Source organism: Phalacrocorax carbo, chromosome 3 (genome assembly GCF_963921805.1).
Source record: "Phalacrocorax carbo chromosome 3, bPhaCar2.1, whole genome shotgun sequence".
In the NCBI taxonomy this organism is placed as follows: Eukaryota; Metazoa; Chordata; class Aves; order Suliformes; family Phalacrocoracidae; genus Phalacrocorax; species Phalacrocorax carbo.
The window spans coordinates 29,928,088-29,952,208 of record NC_087515.1 but is presented as its reverse complement, the minus strand read 5'-3'; the positions used below and the strand labels follow the sequence as shown (position 1 = coordinate 29,952,208).

General features: G+C 40.2%; 1 protein-coding gene across 2 annotated transcripts; it reads right to left on the bottom strand.

Annotated features, from left to right (window-relative positions):
- Positions 1–870: 870 nt before the first annotated feature.
- FBXO28 (F-box protein 28) lies at positions 871–14,860 on the bottom strand. 2 transcript variants are annotated; one of them, XM_064446339.1, is made up of 6 exons: positions 14,629–14,860; positions 8,651–8,760; positions 7,532–7,670; positions 4,806–5,001; positions 3,520–3,627; positions 871–3,023 (listed from the first exon to the last, which is right to left on the bottom strand). In XM_064446339.1, exons 1-6 carry the CDS (start codon positions 14,839–14,841, stop codon positions 2,629–2,631), a joined length of 1,161 nt encoding a protein of 386 aa, XP_064302409.1. In that variant the 5' UTR covers positions 14,842–14,860; the 3' UTR covers positions 871–2,628. The 2 variants fall into 2 exon arrangements, with proteins under 2 accessions (XP_064302409.1, XP_064302410.1); XM_064446340.1 differs by lacking the exon at positions 3,520–3,627.
- Positions 14,861–24,121: the final 9,261 nt, after the last annotated feature.

The following is a 24,121-nucleotide window of genomic DNA, read 5'->3' as shown; positions in this document are numbered from 1 at the left end:
TATATTGCAAAAGGCAGCCTTTTTTTATTTAATGAAGAACAATACGGTGTCAGAACTTTATGTTCCAGCTATTTTCTCTAAACTATTATTTCTGTTTTCTACATCTGTTTACACTACCAGTGTATATTCCAGCCTGGTATCTATCTTCCTCCCTCCCCAGGAAGTGAAAATGAAATAGTAGTGTACCTTTGTGGTGGCATTTCTCAGAGCTTGCTTGTAACGGTCCCTGCTGCCCCTTAAGCATGGTGGGCCTTGTTCAATCTGGCTACACTTGGTAGCACACAGAGAGAGGTTCAGGATGCACCTGCAAACTTGCAGCACATGATACTTCCTCGAGTTGAAGGTTCCAAGTTGGCATCATTCACAGAGAATGTTTAATGTAACAATAGGCCATTGTTGTTCTTTCCAGCTCAGTTTTTGCACAGCTCAAGATTCACCAGCATATGAATAAATGGTACTCTTGAATAACCTGAAACAATTTGTATATTGTGAAAGGGGGGAAATTGCTTGCATCTTCTAGAAATTAATAAAGAAACTGAAGTGAAAGATATTAAGAGATGTATAAATAAACCTTTTCAGTAAATTTAGTTGAGGTTTATACTTGTTTATAAGTATTTAACCACAAATTCCTAGTAATTAGACCATTACATGAATTCATCATCATGAATAACCATTACATGAATTTGTATCAAATGATACACAGTAATTCTGGCTATCGTGCTGACCCTTGATCCAAAATTATTATTTTTTAAAAAGGTGAAGTATATGCCATTATTTTTAAACTGAGCAGCAGCTATCTGTCTTAAAGAGATTAACAGTAAAAAAAATTTGAGCCATGGAAGACCAGTAATAGCAAATGCTCCTTTATGCTTAACCTTTACCCCTGATAACTTTTATTTTTTTTTTAAAAAGACTCAAACTAGCCAACAAGTTTATTTGAAAATTAAATGTCTGCCAAAAATTAGGCATTTGCAACACTACTTCTCATACGAGTGAATACGTTTTAGAAGTAAAAATTGTAGCTGAAGTGTCAGCTACTACTGACAGTTTTCCCACAATTACATGACATTTGACCAGACAATTTCTGATTTGTTTGGTGATTTAAATACAACCACTATGTTATGCTGACAGCCATACAAAAACATTAAGAGTAACTTGCACTTCAATTCATGGTAATAACATCAAGATTTTGAACCGCTCCAAACACAGCATTTGCATTTTCAGTGCCATACCAAGTTGAATTCCGTACCACCTAAACCCAGAGCAGCAGCTGATTAAAAAAAGAAAATGTAAGTCAAATGATAAAGCTACATAGTTTAGTACATTAAAAGAAAACCAGGGACGATGGTATTTGTATAAGGTTCCAAAAATATACAGATGGGGTGGGGAAAAAAAAATTCACTGTACACAACTCTGAGGTTGTTAAAGTGACCAGAGAGACTGAACAGTGCAAGACATGCTTTTCCAGTTACAAGCTCAAAACAGAAGTGCAAAAGAAATTAAAGCTTTGTCTGAAGTGATTTGCCTTTTCGGATAAGGAAAGCTTAGAATATTGTCATCAATGTTACAGAGAAATCTCCAACCCACCCACCCCACCCCCAACACATACACACAAAACAATTGAATTTTTTCCATAATACAGCATTTCATTCAGTGTCCCCTGAGCTTGCTTATTGTAGGGACAGTTTGTCTGATACTTATTAGACGTTGGCCTGTGAATCAAGCGATGCACAGGCAGCTTCTCGGTTCTCCAGCTTTGGCTAACAATACCTGCAATTTACAGGCAGCGAAAGTTGCAGATAGCCTAGGTTCAAATGCTCCTGCAACTAGCTTTGTAAGAAAGCAGTTGTGCTGAAAGCAGATGCTAAGTTATGGCTGAGGAACAAAGAAATTGCTTTATAGGTCTCCGTACTCTCTCTCAGAGAGTATTAAGAACAATTTCAGGCAAGTGCTTTGAGCAGGCTGACTAAGCTGTACATGCATCTATCCATGCAAATGGAGAATATGGCTCCCAAGACCTAGAACCAGGGTGTGTGCATGTGAAGACTGGATAGAAGGCCCTTCCTTGTAAGTTTACAAAAATATATAGCCAATACTGTAGCTTAAGAAGTCAGTTCTACTCATTACAGAGAACCCCAAAAAGTATTAACTACTTTTCAGACATTCCAGACAAGGTCACTTGTAACAAAAAAGGTCAAGGTCTCCAAAACAAGATTTTAAAAGTTGATCTTTCCTTCAAGTGAACAGGACATCTGTTTTTACACTTAACTTTTTTTCAGTTAAGACTGAATTTATTTAAGATTTTATGTGAACATATGCATAAAACACAAATAAGTTTACTTTAAACACATCTGCACAGAAAAAAAGATTAACCCTTCAAAACATAACAGAGCAGGTCTGGTTAGTAGGTATCTATTGCAAATCTTAAAGATCTGTGCATTAGGCCCACCCATACAGAAAGCAGGGGAAAAGTCTCAATGAAAAAAAATCACTGTTCAAGTCTAAGTGGTGTTTTGAAGAGCCAGCAGCCTAAGTGACACCATGAAGCTAGTCACAGTATCCAAACAAGCAGACCTGCTTGGGCTACTAAAGCAGTGTATCCTCCTGAAGGTGTCATTTACTCCCAAGTTATTTTCTGTTTCGAAGGCGTTTAGATTTCCTAGGACAGTCTGTGGATTCAACCGTCTTCCTCCGTTTTCTAGGAGATTGTTCATTTGAGCCAGAACCTGAAGAATTTCCTACGGTGCTCTCCATCACCTCTCGCAGCTTGCGTTCAAGCTCAGCCAATCGCGCGTTCTGTTCACCTATGATTTGGGTTTGCTCTAGCAGTTTCTGATCTTGATCTTGGAGTTGTTTCTGTTGCTCTTGCACTTTGATGCGAAGCTCTGAGATTTCCCGCTTTAGCGCTGTCAAGCCCGTGCCATTTGCTTTTACTTGTTGCTGGAGTTTGGTGACTTCCTGTCTTGAAGGGTTCTGCTTGGAGAACAGCTGCATTGTTGTCAGTGCTGCAGAAGGCCCTGGAACTTCAGAGGAAACTATGATTAGTCCTCTACAACTTTAAGACAAAGGTAGAAATTGTGTCCCAGTTTTCATATTTTGCTTATCCCTACTCCCCAAACATGAATCTGAATACTGGTTGCAAGTTATGTGAACATGTAAGCAGATTTACAGTCATTAAGTGTCTAGTAAGAGCATATGGTATCTCAGAGCACAACTAGTTTAATTTAAAATACTTAGATTTTCAGTTGTCTAGAAAACAGCTCCTTGTTAATTTTCTGTATATAAGCCCCCCTCCTTTTGCTGTATCAAAAATTACGTAGATATTATGTTGTCATCTAGACTTAGTGTCACAGACGTTAAGTCAAAAACCCACAACAGGTCTATAAATTACTTATTAGAAACTAATTGTATTAAATATATTTCAATAGAGCAGTACAATTCTGCTGTCTTAGTTGTAGACAGCTAAAGTTCTAAATTTTTGTGGTTTGGGACTTAACAAGATATTTCAGTTTAACTTACTTTTTAGAAGAAAGGAATTTATTTTCCATGCTTCTTTAGAATCACTCTTCCTAAGTACTAAAACCATACTGGAATTTGAGCTTGGGAATGTTGATTTTAATAAAGTTCCTGCAAATCAAGGAGACTAACAGCTACTGTATAATTTCTTTCACTTTTTCTATCATAAAAGATATCTATCACTTTTCCTATCATTTTACTCTTCTAGCAATGCTGTACAAATAAGGTGCAGCTTTTAAATGTTACAATGACAGAACAGTCTGGAACAGCCTAGAACAGTCACCATCCTCCTCCTCCTGTTTTTTTTCCCCCCCCTTAAGACACCAGCATAGCTACAGTTATGTGACACTGAAGGGTTGCCATTAGATAGGTTATGCTCCTCCCTCAACACAAGATACGCATTTTTATGCCACATAAAGCCTTGGCCTTGAAAAGCCATTTGACATCAACTATGGTTTTGGGCAATACTTCCTCAACTGAGACACTTTCATTAACAGGATATAATTAAGAGGTGGCATACACACTTACGGCTAAAGGATGGACAGGACATGCCAGAAACACCATGCAGCTCCTACAGTTAGGCCTATCATTTTTGCTTAAGATGTAATTTTAAAAAAAATTTTTATTAAGTTATCCTTCCAGAGTTAATTTCACAGTTCCTAAGAAGTGTGAAGATGTTCAGCACAGGGAAAACACTACAGTTCTATTAACCTTTTGCTTTTGGCCATTATATGAGGTAAGTACCTTAAACTTTAGTTCACAGAGTATACAATGGACCAGTGTAATTGTTTATTTATAGACTGTTATTTTAATCACCTTGTCACTATTACCCATAAGTATTTTGCTTGTTAGTGTACACATTAGTGCCCCAGGAAATCGGGAAAAAAAAACCCCACATACAAGTATGTTCTAACTCTCTGTACTATAACAGCTTAGGCCAATTCATTTGCCGATCATCCTAAAATTAAAAGGCATCAAGCTGTCATCTCATGTGCCAAATGTCAACCAAGTGCAGTGATAGAATCTCATTCATTGGTGGCACAAAAGCGTTTGTTTAATGAATACACACTATGCATAATTCTACCATACATTCAAGTGACTGTTCTTTTGGTAGTACAAAGGCTCCTTAAATTTCAAAGCAAATTTCAGTTAGCATTCTTAAGAAACAAGTATCATCAATATTTATGTAATAAAGCTCACATTTAAGGAAGGGAGCTTTAAAAAGACACAGTGCTGTGAATTTTTACAGAAAAACTAAATAAAACTTAACTATACATTGGAATTAATACCTGGGGCAGTTCCTATCAGACGTCCCGATACATCTGACCCAGGCATCTTTCTTTTCAGTATTGGAACAATCTTCTCATCAAAATATTCCATAGCCATGGAGGAAATGTCCCTTAGTTCTTGAAGAACTTCATGAGCTCTCTGAGGAGCTCTTGTAGAGTTTACATACCTTAGCACACGATAAATTTCATCTATTACCTAAAACATTTAAGAAGAATTAGGATTTTCTGATAAAGGCAAGATTATTTCAGATCATTCTAGAAATGCTGGCAAATTCAGGGGCTTTTACTACATAATTGTTGCATACCTCTGTGTGCTGCTTTAGTTCTAGATCACCTTTCCAAGATAAAGTGCTGCTTGTGATATACATCAGAGAACCTATTCACTTGATCTATCACAACTACTCACTTCAAGCTCATGAAATAATGCTCACTGTGTGAAATTTGTTTTACTACATCCATACTTGGCTTCTAAGTTATATAATCAATAGCGGAGCATAATAATTTCTTTTTGGAGAACCTGAAGCATGATACTCTAAGCCACACTGCAGAGCAGTCACTCCCCCAGCCAGTTACAAGGCATATGAAACACATGAACAGAACAGCAGGAATTATTGTTATGTCAGTCTGAAGAGCTGTAAATATTTACCTGAGTCCACCAGCATACACACAAGATATTGCAAATTCAGATTAAGTCCAAACTATATTAATTTATAAAACATCAATCCGCTACTGACAGAACACAAGCACCGTCTTAACAGGTCTGACAAACAAGCCTTTTGGTTAGGAGAGACAGAGAGGGAGATGAAAGGCTGTCTCACTAATCTACGAATTATAGTCTGAGGCAGGTCAAGATAGGAGTGCTGGTCTCTTATTACCGAAACTACTGACACAGGTATTTTGCACAGAATTAAGAACGGTTGAACAGTCTCCTGAAGAACACAAATCTTAAGGACTTAAAATCATAGGTAAGACAATACAGTTGCGTCGTGTTTTAATAAAGGAAGCTTAGCTAAAAGGTTGCAAAAGGTAGATAAGACTAAAGGGTCTCATCATGCAGCAAGCTTACAAAAGACTTCTCTAATTTTACCCACATTATATCCTGTTAGCAAAGCATTTGCCTGCCATCCTCAATATAAAATCTTGCAGCAGTGCTCTGCTATCACCAGGAACCCTCACACAGTATGCTGAACCTCAAATCACGATTTGCATATTCTAACACAAATTCACTTCCTGACAATCCTGTGCCAGCTACATTTAAATGAAATTTCCTGAGAGGATATGGGCATGTGGGGGGAAACCACAGACTGTAAGTGAGCACTTAAGCCTTGAATCTGCCTGACCAAAATAGGATTTTCTGGTGAACTGGCAACTGTGCTGAGAGAGGAGTGGCACTAGCAAGCTCATACACTAAGTAAATAATTCAGAAAAAAACTTTTTAGCTCTAATATCAGAATACAAACATGGTCCTTATGACTCAGTGACCACAAGGGAAATGGCTGGCAAGCTCATTTGCCCAGCTCCTGCACACCCCAGGTCTAGACTGAGTACTGCCTTTGTGTCTACTCTTCAAAAAACTACAGCAATTCTTAAGTATTCCATTTACTATGTGAGTATCAAGGACTTAAGTTTATTTGACTTTATATTACATTTTTTAAAATACATGGTATATATAAAATATAAAGTCAAATAAATCATTATAGTTCAATATTTTTATGCTTAATTTAAAATTAATTAAATATCAAGTAAACAAGAGCATACAGAAATCAAGTTACCTCTTCAAGACAAAAAATACATTTCATGCCAACAGCCTATCCTACTGTACTGAATGTAAAAATGCCTGCCACGCTGCACCTGAATTCAACAGCTAACTTTTTCATTCATCCCAGTTTAATTCAGTTATCTGTCCATGAAAAATGAATACCAACATATCCAAACCTCACATGGAAAGATCAATGAATTAGCCTAATGTTCACAGATCTTGTTTCAATCCTGAGCTGTATCAGTCTTCCTCAGATCATGATTTTGTCAATTCCCCTGTGTACTTCTGCTTCACTGCTTATAAAACAGTGGTATCTCCAATGTAGATCACGCTTGCGTAATTTTTTTATGTTGGGGCAGTATTCTGAAACACCAGAATTGTTCAGTAGTATTACTATTTAACACGCTTCATCTACATTTAAAATTAATGCCACCCACTGTACAAAAATAACCCATCCACCGTAATGCTGAACAGTGTTTCCACACACTAAATATCTTAATTCAATTAATCTGAAGTACTCAAACCCTTAAGAAAGGTGCCTAAAATCCTCCTGATTGACTGAGTGCTTAGTGTTACCGTAGTCTAAATTACTACATCTTCTGATGACCTGGCCTCCAGCTGTTTTGTACAATTAAAATTGAGAATTAAACCCTACATATGTGTTTCTTCTAAAAGGTTATGTAGGATGATTATGCCACAAGTCAAGTGTCAGAATCAAGAGAGATTCTCAAGGGAAAATGAAAATCAAGTTTAAAATAATTAGTATTTAGATACAGTCTGGTTCATTCATTTCAGACTGCCTGTCATATCAGAGTATTGGCTTGTACGTTTGTTTGCAAGCATCTGAAACAGTTTCAGTGCGTGTATACATATACACACACATTCTATAAATTTTTCCCAGCTTAAGTTACACAATCCTATTTTTTAAACACAGATATACATTCACATAATATAGTCGACGTTTTACCTTTCCAGGTATGAAGCAACAGAGATTGGAATCCACATACTTCATGAAAGTCATATTTAACAGAGAGAGTCTCGTTTCTACAGCAGCAAGGATGTCTGCATGACGAGCTAATGAATGGTTTCTCCTTTCTGACTCCCTTCTAGAAGACAGACCATTAAGTGACAACAACAATGAGTCAACAAAATGAAACTGTAACAATCATTCAAGTTAAGTTCACCCTTAAAACCCTCTGAGGTTTGAAAATGTAACCGCCAGCATTAGTTCTGTCTTCATGGAAAAAATCAGCCTGGGAACCAGCTAGTAATAGCATACCACACTCTCAGACAAAATTTGTTCTCCAAATAATTACTACATCTTATCTGATCCATACATTCTACATGTAATTTAGGACTATTTAAAATCAAGCTTTCAGTACTAACTAGCAATAAACACTGAGTCAGTGTGACTATTTTTATCCCCCCATATTCCTACAGTTAGTACTTCAATGCAACTGACATAAATTTAATATATTTTTAGTGCTTGCTACAAAGTTTAGAGACATACGCTCTTTTGACATAGGATCTCTACAGTAAGTAGCATTTAGTTTCTTCACTCTGACTGGGAAAACTGATAGGACACAGCAGCAGCTGCACTTACTCACTGAAAGAGGAGAAAAGACATTGCTTTAGTGAGAAACTAGCTCCCAGTAATGCTCACATGTCAAACCCCCTCCCTTTCCTGTTTAATCCTGGACATAGGAAAAAGTCTTAATTTATTTATGACTGTTGTAAAAAAAAAAAGTATCAGTGAAGGCAGTCTTGAAAAGGAATGGCATTTACTCATTCCTAAGAGTCCTTGCTTGATTTGCCAGAAGACTTGAGTAATACAGGACTCACTCTTCTCTGTTTCAAATACCAGAGACACTTTCCAATATTCCAGTTCCTAGTATACAACTTACATTCATCCACACCATTATTTTGTAATTAGATCTTAGGTTCGAGGTGCTTTTGGGAAAAAAAGTGAAACTAAAACAAATGTGATTAAAATTTTCAAGATATACAAGTTGAATTAGCTAGCAAGAAAATCCTTTTCAATATTCTGCTTAAAAGAAGTTTAGCTACAGTTTTAACTGGTACATACCTTGGAAGCTGAGCTTTAACTTGCTTTTGACACAAGTTGTGGTATCTTTCCACTTTCAGAAATCCCTGATTTAACATTCGCTGGCAAACCAAGTCCATTCGCTTACAAACCTGTATTTAAGTAAAAAGAAAAACTTAAGGCTCAATTGAGGTCACAAGTCACTTATCTTCCACTACCCAGCAAGTATGGATGAGATTCTCTTATCAGTTTTTGCTCCGTTTCAAGAAGCAGAAACTGCAATTGAGCTTGAGGCATCACCATCCCTAACAATGATCATGATACTCCGAAAAGCAGCAGCTATGTTCCACGCAGTTCACATATCAATCTCCTGATACTGCCTAGCAAGAGACAGTAGGCTGAATTCCACCTATGTATAAGCAGATACAATTCCCTCTGATTTTAATGGAAGTTGCAAATGCCTGTGCCTGGCTTTTAACTTGGCCTCCAGAGTGATTCTGGTAGGTCAAGTTAATATTTTGTAGTCTCAAAAGAACCTTCAAAAAACAAGAAATCGTTATGGTTTTCCTTCAGCACTTACGCCTTATGTTTCTGAAGACAGCCAAAATTAATTTTAAGAACTTATGCAATACAGTGCACATGAAGCAAGATTCCTTATTAAAAAAAGTATTTTCTTCTGTTTAACAGATTCCTTTATTTGTAATGTTGGATACCGACAGCCTCAATTTTTTTCCACAGATTTAGGGAGAAAGGACATTGATAGCTGCAGAAGACATAATAAACTGCTAAATTTAAGCCTTCACAAAGTAACCAGTTACAAGACAAAGCCAACTCATACAAAAGTTCAAAGCAGTTGCAATTCATTCTGAAAATGCAAGAGCTTAACGAATCAACTGCCCTTTGAAACTGTTTTTTTTTTTTTACTAAACTGCACAACTCCCACTGTGAACCCACTTTCCAATGGATTAGCTTTGCTCTTTTTTTAGAAAAAATAAACACTCCTTCCCTCCATACACTACTCATTTCATAACTCTGAAGTCCATGTAAATTTATACCTTGAGGGAGACAACTCTCACTTCTCCCAGAAAAGCCTGCAATTATTTTCTGTTTATATGAAAGGTACTACTTAAAGAAGTTCTACTTTCTGGGAGTCTTCCTCTAGTCACAGCTAATTTAAGTCCTGTGAGTAAGAACTGACCATTTTCAAACAAATCTGTATTAACACACCATTAAGTAATTGCTGTTGATCTGTCTGTGCTACTTTGTATTAGATCTTCCTCATTAACAGTCAAAGAAGTAGAACCAACTACATTTCTAGTATATAAAAAACCATAATGTGGGCCCTTCAACTACAGGAAGGAGGAAATTGTCACATTTCTTCTAAGATACTAGCTGCATAAGGGACACCTGGATCTGATACCATTTTTTAGTATAAGACTTAATAGCTTACTTGTAGTTCTAATGCTGCCAAACCCCTGAACCAGGAACTAGTACCTGCACAAGGGCTTGTAGCTTGTTAGCTATGCAATTATTCAGCAAAAGAGAAAAACAATCCTAGATACATTAGCTAGAAATTCAGAAGCACAGAAAGAGGGATTTTAACCATGTGCACACTGACCTCTGGTGGCAGCAAGGATCTTTCAGTGCGCTCGAGCCCTCCCACATCCAAGAGTGGATCGCAATGGGTAACGCTAGATTTCTTAAACACTGAATTATTTTTTTTAATCTTACTCATTTGCTTATGCTGCACAGCATGAAGAATTACTTGCTCCAGTTTCTGGACATTACCCATATTTGTGCCAATAATGCGTCTAGAACCCAAACACTGAACAGATAAAAGGTACCACGAGAGAACAAAAGTTTTTGCAGCTTATTTTACCGATCGCCTCCTAATTCTCAGCGGGCTCCTGGTGTCACCATTTAAACCATAAGGCACCTGAACTTATACAAACAACATACCTCTTTTAGACTGCGCAGTCAGCCGTCATATGCAAACTAGCATTATTACACTTTTAAGTGGTCTTATTAGTCCAAGACAGTTCAATGCTAGCTATTCAAGGGACCATAAGTAAAATGTTAAATTTGCTCATATTTGTATTTGCAAATTTTTGTGAATATTTCCTTGTTCTATCCATAAAGCTGAAAGAGCCCAAGTTTCCTCAAATGTCAAGTCCAACCAGACACTGTGTTCAAATTTCAGTGTTAGAAAGTTATTCAGAGTCCATGTGAAAAGCAGAATGAAAAGGTGGTTGCTTCTTAGCATGCCAACTTATATGCAATAACAGCTTCTGTGAAAGAACTACTTTTCCACTTCATTTGCAAACAAACTAAACTGACACAATCTGCTAGAGGACTACTACCAGCTCCCCTTTCCTCAAGCATGTCTTGTTTCTTCCAAGCTTCACTAACAGATCACCAATATCAGAGATAAAAATACCCCGAAGTATTTAGATTCAATACATGCTATTTTTCTCAGAGGCTACAGAGACTGCATGTTTCATAATGCCTCTCTAGGGTGAAGTTTAAGTGACAAAACATTGATGACTTCAAGAAGCTTTAAAACAGAAATTCTTGAAAATATAGATTTACTGAAACTGTGGGAAGATTGAAGACATGCTGCCCAAAGGCTATCAGTCCTTATTTGTGCTGTGGTGAAAACAAGCACAAGTTCGCTGCAGAATCTAAGACACTTCTGACGTGTGTCAGAATCCAAGATAACCTTCTCAGACTGTTCAGGGAAGGAGGTTACGGATTGATTGTTTTTAATCATGCTTGCTGTAGTAATAGCCTGAATGGAAGTATATTTCCAAGGTCAGACATGTGAGTGAAAAGGATTTCATTATTATCCCATTCAGGTAAAAATTCCAGAGCTGCTGTAAGTCATTAAAAAAAAAAAAAATCACAGTAAGAGAAGCCTTCAAAAGCCAGAAGATATGCCAGCCTCCATATCAGCATGCATACCAGGCTACAGCTGGTCCAGAACATTACAGCTTCAGACACAATGATGTTTCGGGTTTTCTCTTATGATGACATATCAGAGGAAGCAGATGAAGTAAATACTCAAAAGTGCTGAAAGCAAAATGCTGCAGCTTTTCCTCTCATTTGCTTTATCGTAACAGGAGTTTGAGATTTGCACTGAGGCATAATTTCAGACACAATTGCATTCTGAATACCTATTGTTTAGTCTCTGTTACTTTAGATCTACTTCACTGCCTAACCAGTAGGTGCTTCATTTATACTTTTAAATGCAGTAACACCAGGAATAGCAGAAAGCATTATGCTCAGGAAACAAAGTGCTCCTTTGCACAATGAGGGGCCCATGGTCTTGCCTTGCCTGATGGCAATCATCATAAGCAGGAAACGTTCTTTACCTCATCCTTTGGTGACAGAAAGAGACTTATGGCTCTTAAACCTTAGATTATGCTCCTCATTGTGCTCTGCATAAACAATACAGGTTCCTATCTCTATTTTAATCTGAAAATTTGCTAGTGTTCTATGTCTTTCCACCCAGCCAACTTGTTAGTCTGTTGTCTCGTGCACACTCTAGATCCAGCACTCAAAGAATTTTTTTTTGATCAGTTTGCTAAGGTGATCCAGAAAGAAAGAGATTAAGACAGCCATTTCTTTCAATGCTGGGATCCCGAGAATGCAGAAAGCGATCAGTTTAGGGAATCTGTATTTTAGGCCTACACATGTATGACCAGACTTTGTTTAGGTTCATTGATGTCCTGGATCATATCTTCCTACCTTCCTCAAGGTGCTTTATCCCATGGAATGCCATGTTCTAAAGATGTTAATGAGGCTGCTTTTGGGCACATTTTTACTATGCATGAGACCTAAGCAATTTAATCCCTGTCATTCAATTAATGTGCTCCTGCAACATATCTTTAGCAGAATACTCCTCATTATAAGATACACCCATTCATCTTGATAAGCAGCTCAAGTCAGTTATCATACAGAAGAAAAATGTACTGTTTGTGCAAGACAGATCTTTGAGGAGGAACATACAAATGTCTCCCAAGGCTATTTGTAGCCTTTAAAAATCTCAAAGTGATGAAATTTCATTATGAATTTATGCCTAGGCATTGTTATTTTTAAAGGCTAGCTTAATTCTCTGTCAACAGCATCTAGAGTTATGTAAAATATCCAGCCTCTTCCTCTCCGTGAACTGCCAGAACACCACCTTTAGTTCTAAATGGCCACCCAAAAGACCTAGCTGATCATGCTTATGAGCTACACTTCTGACTAGGTCAAGCCAGAAGGGCTTTGGTTCTTTACATTACTGCTGGTTAATAGAGACAAGTGTACTTTCTTCTCAGAAGAATTCTCATAATGCCTTCTCATATGCTTAAGGGAAGAGTAAGGAATTTAATGGAGATGAAGTTTCTTGGCTGTCACTGACTTGGAAATTAAAAACATGGAAAGACCAGCTTAATAGTTTCTTTCATTTCTTTCATTTTCTTTCATTCATTTCATAGATTTGTTCCATGTGTGTCAAAGTTGACATTTATCCAGTCTGGTTTTGCATATTTCCGAAACTTCTGAAAGGGGCAGTCTTCTGGAGAAATTAATTTACAGGTGCTACATAAGAGAACACAGAAGTGTTACATTTTATTTCTTAAGTAGCACTGAGAGTTAAACAGCTGGTTTAGTCCTTACACCACCATCTTTCCTATTCTCAACTTCGTTGCAGGCAAAGCATTGTTTACAAACATTAACTTAGCCCTACAGAAAGAAAAAACCTTCTATTGACTACTGATAGCTCCCGCAGGTGGGGAAGCTGCAGCAAAGGGCTGCATCCAGCATTGCAATACAGACCATACAACACTAAACGTACCCAAACACTATATGTACTTCTCTTCCCTTCATCTGAACTATAAGCATTCAAAAGCAGAGGCTGCAATCCAGTAGGGCAGTACTACATCTTTTTCACAGATCCACTACCTACTCTCACAGAAGCAGCAAAAGTCTTTAGTGGACTGACAGCATGCTAGAAACATTTAGGTACTGGGGTACTTGGTACAGTATAAATTAGAAAAGATTTTCTGTCTGAAGAGCTTTCAATTTAAAGTTACAGTCAGGATGCAACACTTCAGGTTGCTGATCCAGGACATATGCAGTCTAGTCTTCTGCTGAAATATGATTGCAATATTATCCAGTTTAGGCTAATAGAGTTCTTAAAATAGAAACAGTACACGCAAGTTCACTGATGGTTACATAAGCTATGTATTAATTCCTTCACTATTATTCCATTTACAACCTCATAAGAAATTCAGTAAGATAGCAGTTTATCATATTATGTCATAGTTTACATCAGGCTCCTTATGCAGACAGTTAAAGATTGATATACACTGATCTCCTCACTGACAGGTGTGCTTCTTTTTTGGCATTGTAAGGTTCAGAGGTAGAGGTAATATCTTTTATTAGATCTACTACTATGACTGGAAGGAGCAGGCAGCCTTTCAGGCAGACAAGGGCTTTTCTACATCTTTTTCATCCCCCGTTTATTTCTAGATAGGGTAGGGTCCTTGGAGCAGCAGGCTCGCCATCTCCTACATTTGTGGGCTTAAGCTCTATAAGTAAAAATTAACACGCTCGTGAGACACAATAGACTAGTCCCCCAAGAAAGGCAGTCACTAGGAGAAATAAGCCTCCAGCAGCCCAGCAATTTCTCGCAGAGGACAAACGGAACGAAAGAAGTAAGAGACGATAAGAGACCTTTAGGAACGCGCGTATGGAGGCGCACACCTACATGCCGGTATCCGAGGCTCGGGGACGGCTGGGGAGAATGGAGGAAGCCCCACCACACCCCATCCCGCCCCTTCCCCGCCGAGAGCAGCAGCGGCAGCCCGGCGGGGGCCGCCGAAGCCCCCCACCTCCTCCCGGCGCCGCTCCCGCCCCGGGGCCGGCGGCGCCCGGCCAGCGAGGCGGGCTTCTCCCGGCGGCGGGCCCGGGTCCCGGCCGCAGCAGAGCTCCCCTCTGGCCCGCCCCGCCACCTCCCCCCCCTCCCCGGCCCCTACCAGGCGGAGCTGACTCGTCTCGTCGTAGGACAGGAAACTGAGGATGCTCTCGATTGCCACGATGGGCAGCCCCATGAGCGTGTTGCTCTGAGGCGGCGGCTCCAAGGGCGCCAGAGCCTCGGGAGGCTCCGAGACCGGGGGCGGGGAGAGCCGCGCCGAGCCCAGGGCGCCGCCTTCCCCGTCCGACAGGAGCCGCTCCTCCGGCGCCGCCATCTTGCAGCCCGTCCTTCCTCCAGTGAGGGAGGGGAGTGAGCCTTCCTATGACGACACTTCCGCCCCCGTTCGTAGGGGAAGGGGCGCCCCGCTCCGCCCGGCCGCTTGGGAGCGGTAGAGCGCGGGGGAGGAGGCGGCCGGGGGTTGTGCCGTGGCGGCCCGGCGCCCTGAGTTGCCCGGGGCAGGGACCCTCCGGGCTGCGCCCTCAGGCACCCAGGCGTCTGCAGGGCCGGCCGCACGGGTCTGCGCCCTGGGAGGCCCTTCTGCCGACTGAGGGAAGGCCCCGAGGTGTGGTGGAGGCTCATCAAAATTCCCACCAAGTGCTGGGCATCCCACCCACCGGGGGCAGGTTTAAAACAAGCGACTGGAAAGAAATCTTTCCTAGTGGGTGTAATGAAAGTAATGAGACTAGCAGTTGACAAACGGGGTGGAGGGTAAAAACACAAGCAAGCTTTGATAAGGGTGTCGGGGTGCATGGGGAAATACCACCGCGTGCCTCGTGGTACGTAAGCAACCGCTACTGGCTGCGGTTGGAAATGGCACCCTGAGCTCCCTACACCAGCAGCCTGGCCCCGTGCAACTGGGTTTTTGCACATTAGTCTCGTGGGTCGTTGCAAAGCTACAGGGCTTTTTTCTTCTCACTCTTGTGGAAGTAGAGATGCAGGAGTAAGATGGTTGAGGAGGCTGCAGAAGCTGAGATGTAGGCTACCTTGAGCTTGAAGGGACCTGTGAGGATCATCCAAGCCAGCTCCTCACTCCACACAGGGCAACCTAAAAGTTAAACCATATAGATAGATATCTCCAAACGCTTCTTGAATGCCAGCTGGTTTGGGGCCGTGACCCCATCCTTGGGAAGCCCATTCCCGTGCCAGACCACCCTCTGTGAGGAGCTTTTCCCTAACACCCAACTTGAACTTCTCCTGAGGCAGCTTTACACATCCCCTCACATCCTGTGGCCAAACATCGGAGAGGAGATATCAGAACCTCCCTCTCCATGCCCCCTGCTGAGGTAACTGTGTGAGAATGACCTCCAAAAACTTCATCTTGGTTGCTCAGGAGTATGGCAGTGCTCTCTCTGCACTGCAGGAAGAGCGCTGCCTGCACAGGCACAGCGGCCCCCCAGGAAAATACAGCTGAATTACAATGGGGCAGCTAGAGAATGGAAAAATACCCCTGTAACTCGCAAGTGAGGAGCAACTACATTCTTCCCGCAAACATCATCCAGGCCTTTCTATCCTATGTACAGGTGGGTGAGCACCCCCCTTTTGTGTCCAACCTGTGGGCCTATGCCCCCTTGGTCAGGACGTGCAGGGGAACCCCCAGCAGGCAGAGTGAGCAGTAGGTGTGCAGGTCTGCTGTTGGCCTTTGACCCAACAGAGTCAGCTGGCAAAAGCTACAGCTGCCTGGAATCAGGCATTATTGAGGCAGCAAAACACCCAGAATAGAACAAACTCTGCTCCTTTATTTGTCTTCAATCCTGTATATTAGGGAGGTTTCTTGGATATAATAGCTGGGGCAGCAAAGGGATGGGACCAAGGACTGTTTCTAGAACATTTCCTGGTGTTTCTGAGCACAGTCACAGGCACTTACACCATAGTTTCAAAACCATTTTAGCCTAATGGCACTTGGCACAGCCATTGAAAAGTATGGTGCCAGTCTCCTCTCTGCCTTCATCTGCTGCTGCTGCTTTTTTAATGTCAGTAGCGTTGAGCCCGTGTGCTTGATTGGGAAACTGGTGCTGCTGAAGACTGATTTGCCACAGAAAATCACTAGGTGAATGCCAGAAGTGATGGTAGCAAAGCGTATGGGAAAAAGCCATAAAATGTTTGGGGAGAATGGGACCACTTCTTTCAGTACCCGCACCAAGGTAGTACAGCTTAAAATATTACAGGAGTAAAGCATTAGCTGCTTGCAGCATCTCTGTACATATATTTCAGCCATGCTTCTTCTCTATGAAGGTTTGTCTTAACCCATTTCTTTCATGTGCAACTTCCCCCTTTCCTTGGAAACCCACTTGCAACCTCTCTCTTTAAAAAGTTGCAACTGGAAAAGAATTAACTTGGGAGCAGGGAAAGTGCAAGGGTAAGCCCTTATGTATGTCACCCTAATGGCACTCCAAAAACGTGCACTGAAATTAATATTTCCTTTTCAGGAGCAGAACACACTGTGCCTTGTACCAATTTGGAAGTGTTTTCCTCCCCCTTGCCCCTCAGCTCATCAATGCCACTATAAAATGATCTGGCTATCTTGGAACAAGGGTTTTATTCTTGAGCATGATTTTAAGACCTGATCTCCTTTCACATGCACACTCAGCAGTTTAAAACACACTCAGGAGAATTCTTTATAAACTTGTGACTTGGCCCATGAAGTTTGGGCTGGCAGTCCATTAATGCTTTAAGAGCAAGAGGGGTTTTTTTCATCCTACCTAAGCATATATAATTTAAGACAGTTTCAAAAATGCTTTTTAAAAGTCATATAATTTGAACAATTTGAGGTTTTAAGATACAGCTTTATGTTTAATAAATATAAGCTGTAAGTTCTGTATGTTTATTATATTGCTAAGTAGAATATATTAATAATATGCACAATATGTATTTTATATTATTAACTACAACTATATAAATAGCTTTACAGTTAATAAGTCTGCTTCAGTAAGTAGGCTAATTCTGCCTGGTTCTGGTTCACATCCTTCCCCAACGTATCTTGTGTCACATTTCTGAGCATGCATTACTGCATTAATCTGCAAAAACACAGACCGCACACACTTTCACAAAATCCCCATCACAGACTCTAGTGGCTTAACTTTTCAGTTTCTATGGGATAGAGTGAAGCCAGAGAACTTGATAATACTTCCTGAAAGGGGTGAAATAAAGTTATGTAGAGTCTATTGCATGTCAAGTAATATGCAAACTATGTTGTCAATATTTTACAGCTTATGCAGGATACATATCTCATTTGCCTTGTTTGGATTACTACTCATTTAGATTTCTGCAATGCTTGTAAGATTTAAAACAAATCTTGAAACAGCCTTAGGTAGTTATACCATGTTAGAATGATACGTACAGTTGGACTGATTTTTTGGGGAACATCTAAATGACTTACAAGGAAGATCTTAGGGGAAATGTATTTTTTTGCCCCCTTTAAGCAAAACTTCTCATAGTCTTCATTTTTTGGGGGGGGTGTATGTGAAATTTTGATGCCTCTGTACTTTGGACTAGGAAGATGAGGTTTAAAAGGGAGGCCACTTGGGCCAGGATATCTGTTTTGCTTTCTTTGTGGTAATCTGCAAATTTTTTTGATGTTGTAAGTCTTTGTAAAATCTCATTACTTGTCTTAAAATTTGTCAGTATCCATACTGAGCAGATTCAGCCTCTTCACAGCTTACTATGTGCTTATAAGTTCATATATATATTGCGTTCCCAGCTGGTTCGAGTGTTGCCTGTTGAGAGCAGGGACTGTGAAATTTTACTGAAAGTAAGTAGAACATTTCATCTGGGGTTTGCACGGCGACGAGCAATGCCAAGGGGCGTGGTGAAGAGGAAGGAGCCCGGGTCAAATACAAGAAAAGCTGGAAATATCAAATGTGTGAAAGGAGGAGAAATTCAGGGAAGGGGAAGAAGAGAGTGAGAAGTAGGAGTTAACAAGCAGACCTCTGGGAAGATAGGGATGGGGGAAGAAATCTTGTTACACAATCACACAACCTCTGGAAGGTGTGTAACTAGGTCAAGAACTGCCATGTTAATGAGGAATATAGGAGCAAAGAGGAGTAATGTGCTGAAGAAATGAGGATAAGAGCAGAAGTTGGGTGGGAGGAAAACAGATTTGTTTTATTAAGTTAGTGTAATCAATAGAAAAATAGAAAATGCCTTTCCACATGGCACGTTTTCTTCTCTGGGGTGGCGGCAGTTTGCTGCTCATTTTATGGATATTAAGGGTTTTTTTAAGAGGTGCTAAATTTGAAAGAAGTCTGGTATATTCACACAGCCCTCTTTTCATTCAGGCTGCTGGACACTGAGGAGTAAAGTCTAAGGCCAAATCTAGTGTAGAAGTTTGGTGCAAGGCCAGATCCAGGCAAAACACATGGCCTGGTTTTGCTTATACAGGAGAGCAGTTACATCTGGTTATATCCAGGGACCATGACTTTTGAGCCAAAAAAGGAGGAGAGACCTGTGAGCAAGCTCAGAGAGTTCCATGGAGAGTCGGCACTCTTCTCCCTGTGAATCGCCTCCAGCTTGCTTAAAGGTTTTGTTTAGAAAGGCATTACAAAAGAACTGCGGGGGGTGGGGTGCGGAAAGGCCGTATTAGAATTTCCTTTTAAAATGATCTTAACAAATGTAGACAGGAGTGTAAATTCACACAGATTCATGTTTTGCAACTGACACTTTTGATCCAATAATAGATAACAATATTTATTGTCCCATGGAGTTATAGCTTCAGATATGAATGTAATCCCAGTTTAATTACATCAATATAAATATTTAAATGGATCATTTGTAGTTTAACCAGTTTTGGGCTCAGTAGTGCTACATGTTGCATAAAAAGCTGGTTGAGAAACCTCCTCTAAAATCTACATCTACCTCGTAATTTATTTGTAATACTGTGCATTAGGTACCTGACAGTAATCATAAGCTGAAGTTAAGAGACAGAAGAATGTGATGCTCCCTAGGAAATGAGAGGTAGAAGTAAACGGAAAACAGGTGCAAAACAGGATGAAAGAAAATAAAACCTCTGTAGAATTTTCCCAGCTAAAAGTATGGGGACCAGACTAATCTTGAGTGGTATTTGTAGACTAGGCATGTTGCACAGTCAAGCTTTCATTAAGTATGTTTTTCTGTTTTAAATTTCAAGAAAAAGATAAAAGTAAAAGTATTTTCAAATCCACAAGAAAGTCGGGGTTTGTAGTCGTGTAATATATTAATTAGGTAAACTGATATACTTGGGAGATAAAAAGGAAAAGTGTTCAGACAAATAACCTTTCTATTTTCTTGTAGTCAAAATACTTTCCCTGAAAGAGGACTGCAGAATCAGGTACTGGATAGCATGTTGTCGTGGTCAGGTTGCATGTCCTCACACAGCTGTACTCAAAAGTAAACTCAGTGAATATCTTACATAAACAGAAAGGAGGTTTTAATTAGATTACATGACTCTTGCTACTTCTCTGTATTATTTTCTTGGAGGATGTTCACAAGCCCTAGGACGGAGAATCACTTTCCACCATTAGGAGGGGCTCAGTTTTGGTGTAAGAACCAAGGAATTCCTTTGATTTTAGTGTCTTACTGCATACTTGCACTATGATAAAGATAATTAAGTGAAGACATCAGTAATGCCTCTCTGTGTCTCATCAGTTCCTGACACAACAAACTGCACCAGAAACATCGATGTATGTAAAAGACAGCTCCCAAAGTGCGTGTTGTTGCTTATAGACCATGTACCTGTGTCTGCCAAGGTTATCTAAAGCAGAGTTTGATTTGGTGAGGCATGGGACTACAGCTCTGTGTGAGAATGTGCAAAGAAGGTACATAAATTGACCAGGAGAATACATTAGAGAGACCTGGTCTGCTAAGTCCTGCAGTCACTTTACAAAAAAAGAAACTGGGGGCTGGGGGGGAGGCTGATCTTTAAATAATTTTGTATTTTCTGAAATCGTTCTGCTTTCATTCTCTCTTGACTCCAAGGGGACTGCTAGCATGAGCTAAGGCTGGTTTCCTGGAAGCTGAGAAATAGGGACGAGGCAACAGTAAAATGGCAGTGTAAATTTAACTCGCCACATCCTTTAAGCATCCAGCTGGGATGAAGATTCAGCATCACTGTGTGGCCAATCAGTGTCTTAAGGTTTCTGGTAAGGAATGGGATTTTGACCACAGAATTCCTGTTGGCAACAGCTGAATATATATGTGCTTAATGAGCGTATTTTTTAGTTCTTTCCCTGTTCTTCCCCACTGATCAACTCCCTTATGGGGCTGGATGAGTGGCTGAAGGCAGATACAGCTTTCTCACATGGCTGTAAGTGCCTTAAACAGACGTTTTGTTACAGAGGGTCTTCTGTGAGGATCTGTGCTGAGATAAATTGACAGGGATCCAGAGTGAGTCTAGTGAATATAATTTAGTTATTGAGAAGAATGGCAGCTGTGTATGATGCATACAAAACACTAATTTGTGCCAGTCTACATTTTGTTCAAATATGCTGGGGACTAATGGAAAAGGAAGTTTATTGCTCTTCTCTTTAAGACACAGTGCAGACTTGCTTTAGCTGGCTGATTGTTATATTTCCTGTGGGGGGGAAAAATCTGAATTTAAATGACATGGTAAAGAATTTTGAGTGAGATTAGAATTTTCTTCTAGCAAGTAACTTGAGAAGTTGGAGAAGCTTTAGTTTACTGAAGTTAAATAATTCCTGGTTGATGTGGAATAAATGTAAGGCTTTTGTTTACTGTGAGTGATGCTTCCGTGCAGTGGTATTAATGTCACTTTCTACTTTTGTAGAATCACCCTTTGAAAATGTTGTTAAATTATCAGCTTAAGAGCTGAATAGGTTGCAGCAAAATTGATGCAAATGTCTAAGGCAGTTTGTGAGTGCTGCTGGCTTCTGGGTGCTTCTGTCTTCATATAATTATTAGCTTACTGAGTAATGTGACTGAGTGTGTACTTTGCTCAGTGGGTGCATGTGTGACTCTCACAACTTAGATAATGGGATTAGTTTACAGTGAGGATGCAAGTTAAGCAAGAAATATTTTTTAATTGACTTTAAGGCTGCAGAGTCTGGACCTGAACCTCTGTTGTCTCATGTAGTTGCTTACATCTGTTACCAGTTCATATATACAGCAATGAACAAAGTTTATATTCACTTTGTACAGAAGTTAATGCTTTCACAAGGCAAGAGACTGGCTCTCATGCTTCTGAGTGAGGTAAATGTAACTCAGCTGTTCCTCGTGTTGGGCAAATTTAGTTTTTGTCTGAGCTGTGGCACGAAAATGGCACTGAATACATTTTTTTGTTTAGATTTTAAATTAGTATCGTTTGTGTATGAATAAGGACCTATACATCACAACCAAAATGGACTTCATCTGACAAGAAAACATACCTTTCAACAAAACACACACCATTCAAGTAGGGGCCTGCTGATGTTGTTCGTTAAGCATGCACTGATGTGATGAACTCCCTGAAAGGGATTACAGCTGAAGAGAGTAATTTCAGTACCAGACTCAAATGTTTTAGAAAGTAGTAGCATATCTCCAGGAGGAAGGTATATCTGTTATAGCACTCCTCAATGCCTAAGAAAACCTTCACACTTAAAGAACTGGACTTGACAGAAGTTGTGGCAAGCCACTGTGTCTTAATTTAAAATTTATATCTGCTAAGTGGTTCTTGATGTAGTCTTTTGAATGTGGCATTTGCCTCAGAAAGAGCCACTAGGATAATATGGGATGTCCTAGCTGTTGTGGTCAGCAGATTCTTTTAAGGATTTCATGAATCTCATCTGCAGACTTTGGAACTAGAGAACTTTTTTTCCATCTGGGAGGTAGACTCAGTCATTGATGCATGTTTTCCCAAAAATTGTTTCCACTGCAAGGTCTGTGATCTGAAATTTTTTAAAAAATTAAATACTAAAAATGCAGAATTAAATAGTGACAATAAATTTAACAACCACTGGAGGACAGCTGGTACATTAGCAGAACTGTATAAAGTCCCTGAAGGTATAAAACCCACCAGTTTTCTTTTCTACAGCTACTTTTTTCCTTTGTGAGGAAATTTGACAACAATGACTAGCTGAGGCCTTTGCTTTGAACGACTATCCAGAAAAGCCTTATCTTGAGCTGGAGTCTAGCTCAAGATGTATAAATTCTATATAATGTACAAATTCGATGCCAGCAGTTCAACATTGCTGGAAAGAATCCAAACTTGTCACGCGGCTGTGTTGTGCCCCAGCCCGGTGAGTTTAGGTGAGCAATTCTCTTGGCATGGTCCCTTCTTTTTTTTTTTTTTTCCCCCTTCCCAGCAATCTCAATTCGAAAGCTTTCCTTTCTTTCTGTGCACGTCTTAAGCTGTATCCCTCAGGAACTAGTTTAGAAGTTTGACTTGGTGGAATTTTAACAGTAGGTGGCAGTGGAGAGCAAACCTAAAACAGCTGGCCTCCTGCCCCTCTTTACCTTCATTGATGCTGTTGTGTTGATTTCTGACAGTCTCCGAAATTGCTGTCTTAGAAACAGTCTAAGAATCAGGTTCACCATCTTTCTGCTGAAAAATTAAAGAGTTTATTAAAATATAACTGACCGGCAGGTACAGCTTTTTTTTCTTTTTTAATTATTACAAAGTATTGCAAAAGAGATGATGCTAGATGTCTGCAGCCTGATAATCCTCCTAATTGTGTCGGGACTGTAATTGGTCTGGAGGCAGTTTTAGGCATGGTAATAGAGAAGAGGATGAGAAGTTACTGTTAAAATTGCTTAGATACAGCACTGAAGGAATTAACTGAAATTCTGGAGTTTTAAGTAGTGTGCTGAAGGCATGAGATACAGCGGTGTCTTCCCAGCCTCCCTCCCCCTGATCCCATTGTATGACAAGACTAATGGCAAGAAAAGGAGATGCTGTTGATTTCTACCACTCTTCTTTGTAATGTCTTTCTGCTATTGCAAGTGTCTGTGGTTCAGATCAAGTAGATCTCTTGCGGAGAGAAGAAGAATTATTCTGCTACAGTTTTGTTTGGTGGCTTGGCAGAGGGTTTTTTCCTTTTCTTGGATACTTTTCAAGCAATTCCATGAGTATTAACTTCCCCTGGGCCCTTGCTGTGACTGCTTCTAGGGAACTGCACGTGGTCTTGGTCAACTGCAGTGTGTTCTGGACAGGCCGCCAAGAGTAGTGGGAACCAGGGAAGAGCTTCAGCTGTCTGTGCCATTGGCTCCAGATCCTGTCGATATTGTCTTCCTTTTTGTGATAGCTCTGTATGTGCAGGACTGAGAACTGTTGCCACTTGCCAATTCGCCTGTGGGTGACTCAGTTATCTCCAACTGTTGTTGCTCCAGAGATTGAACCTGTGGTCAGAAACCCTCTCATCTTTCTTCCTTCTGTGGAGGGAATCATCCACTCCCTCCTCATAAGACCAAAAATCTTCCCTGTAATTAATAACCTGTTGTGGGAAATTCATGCCATGCTTATCTAGTGAAATCATGTCTGAATTACCGTAAGGGGCAGAAACGTGGGATGCCACGGGGAAAGTAAGAAGTCTGTGGGGAAGGTAAGAAATGCTGTTGAGGTATGCACAGGTGAAAGAGGTTTTGACCCT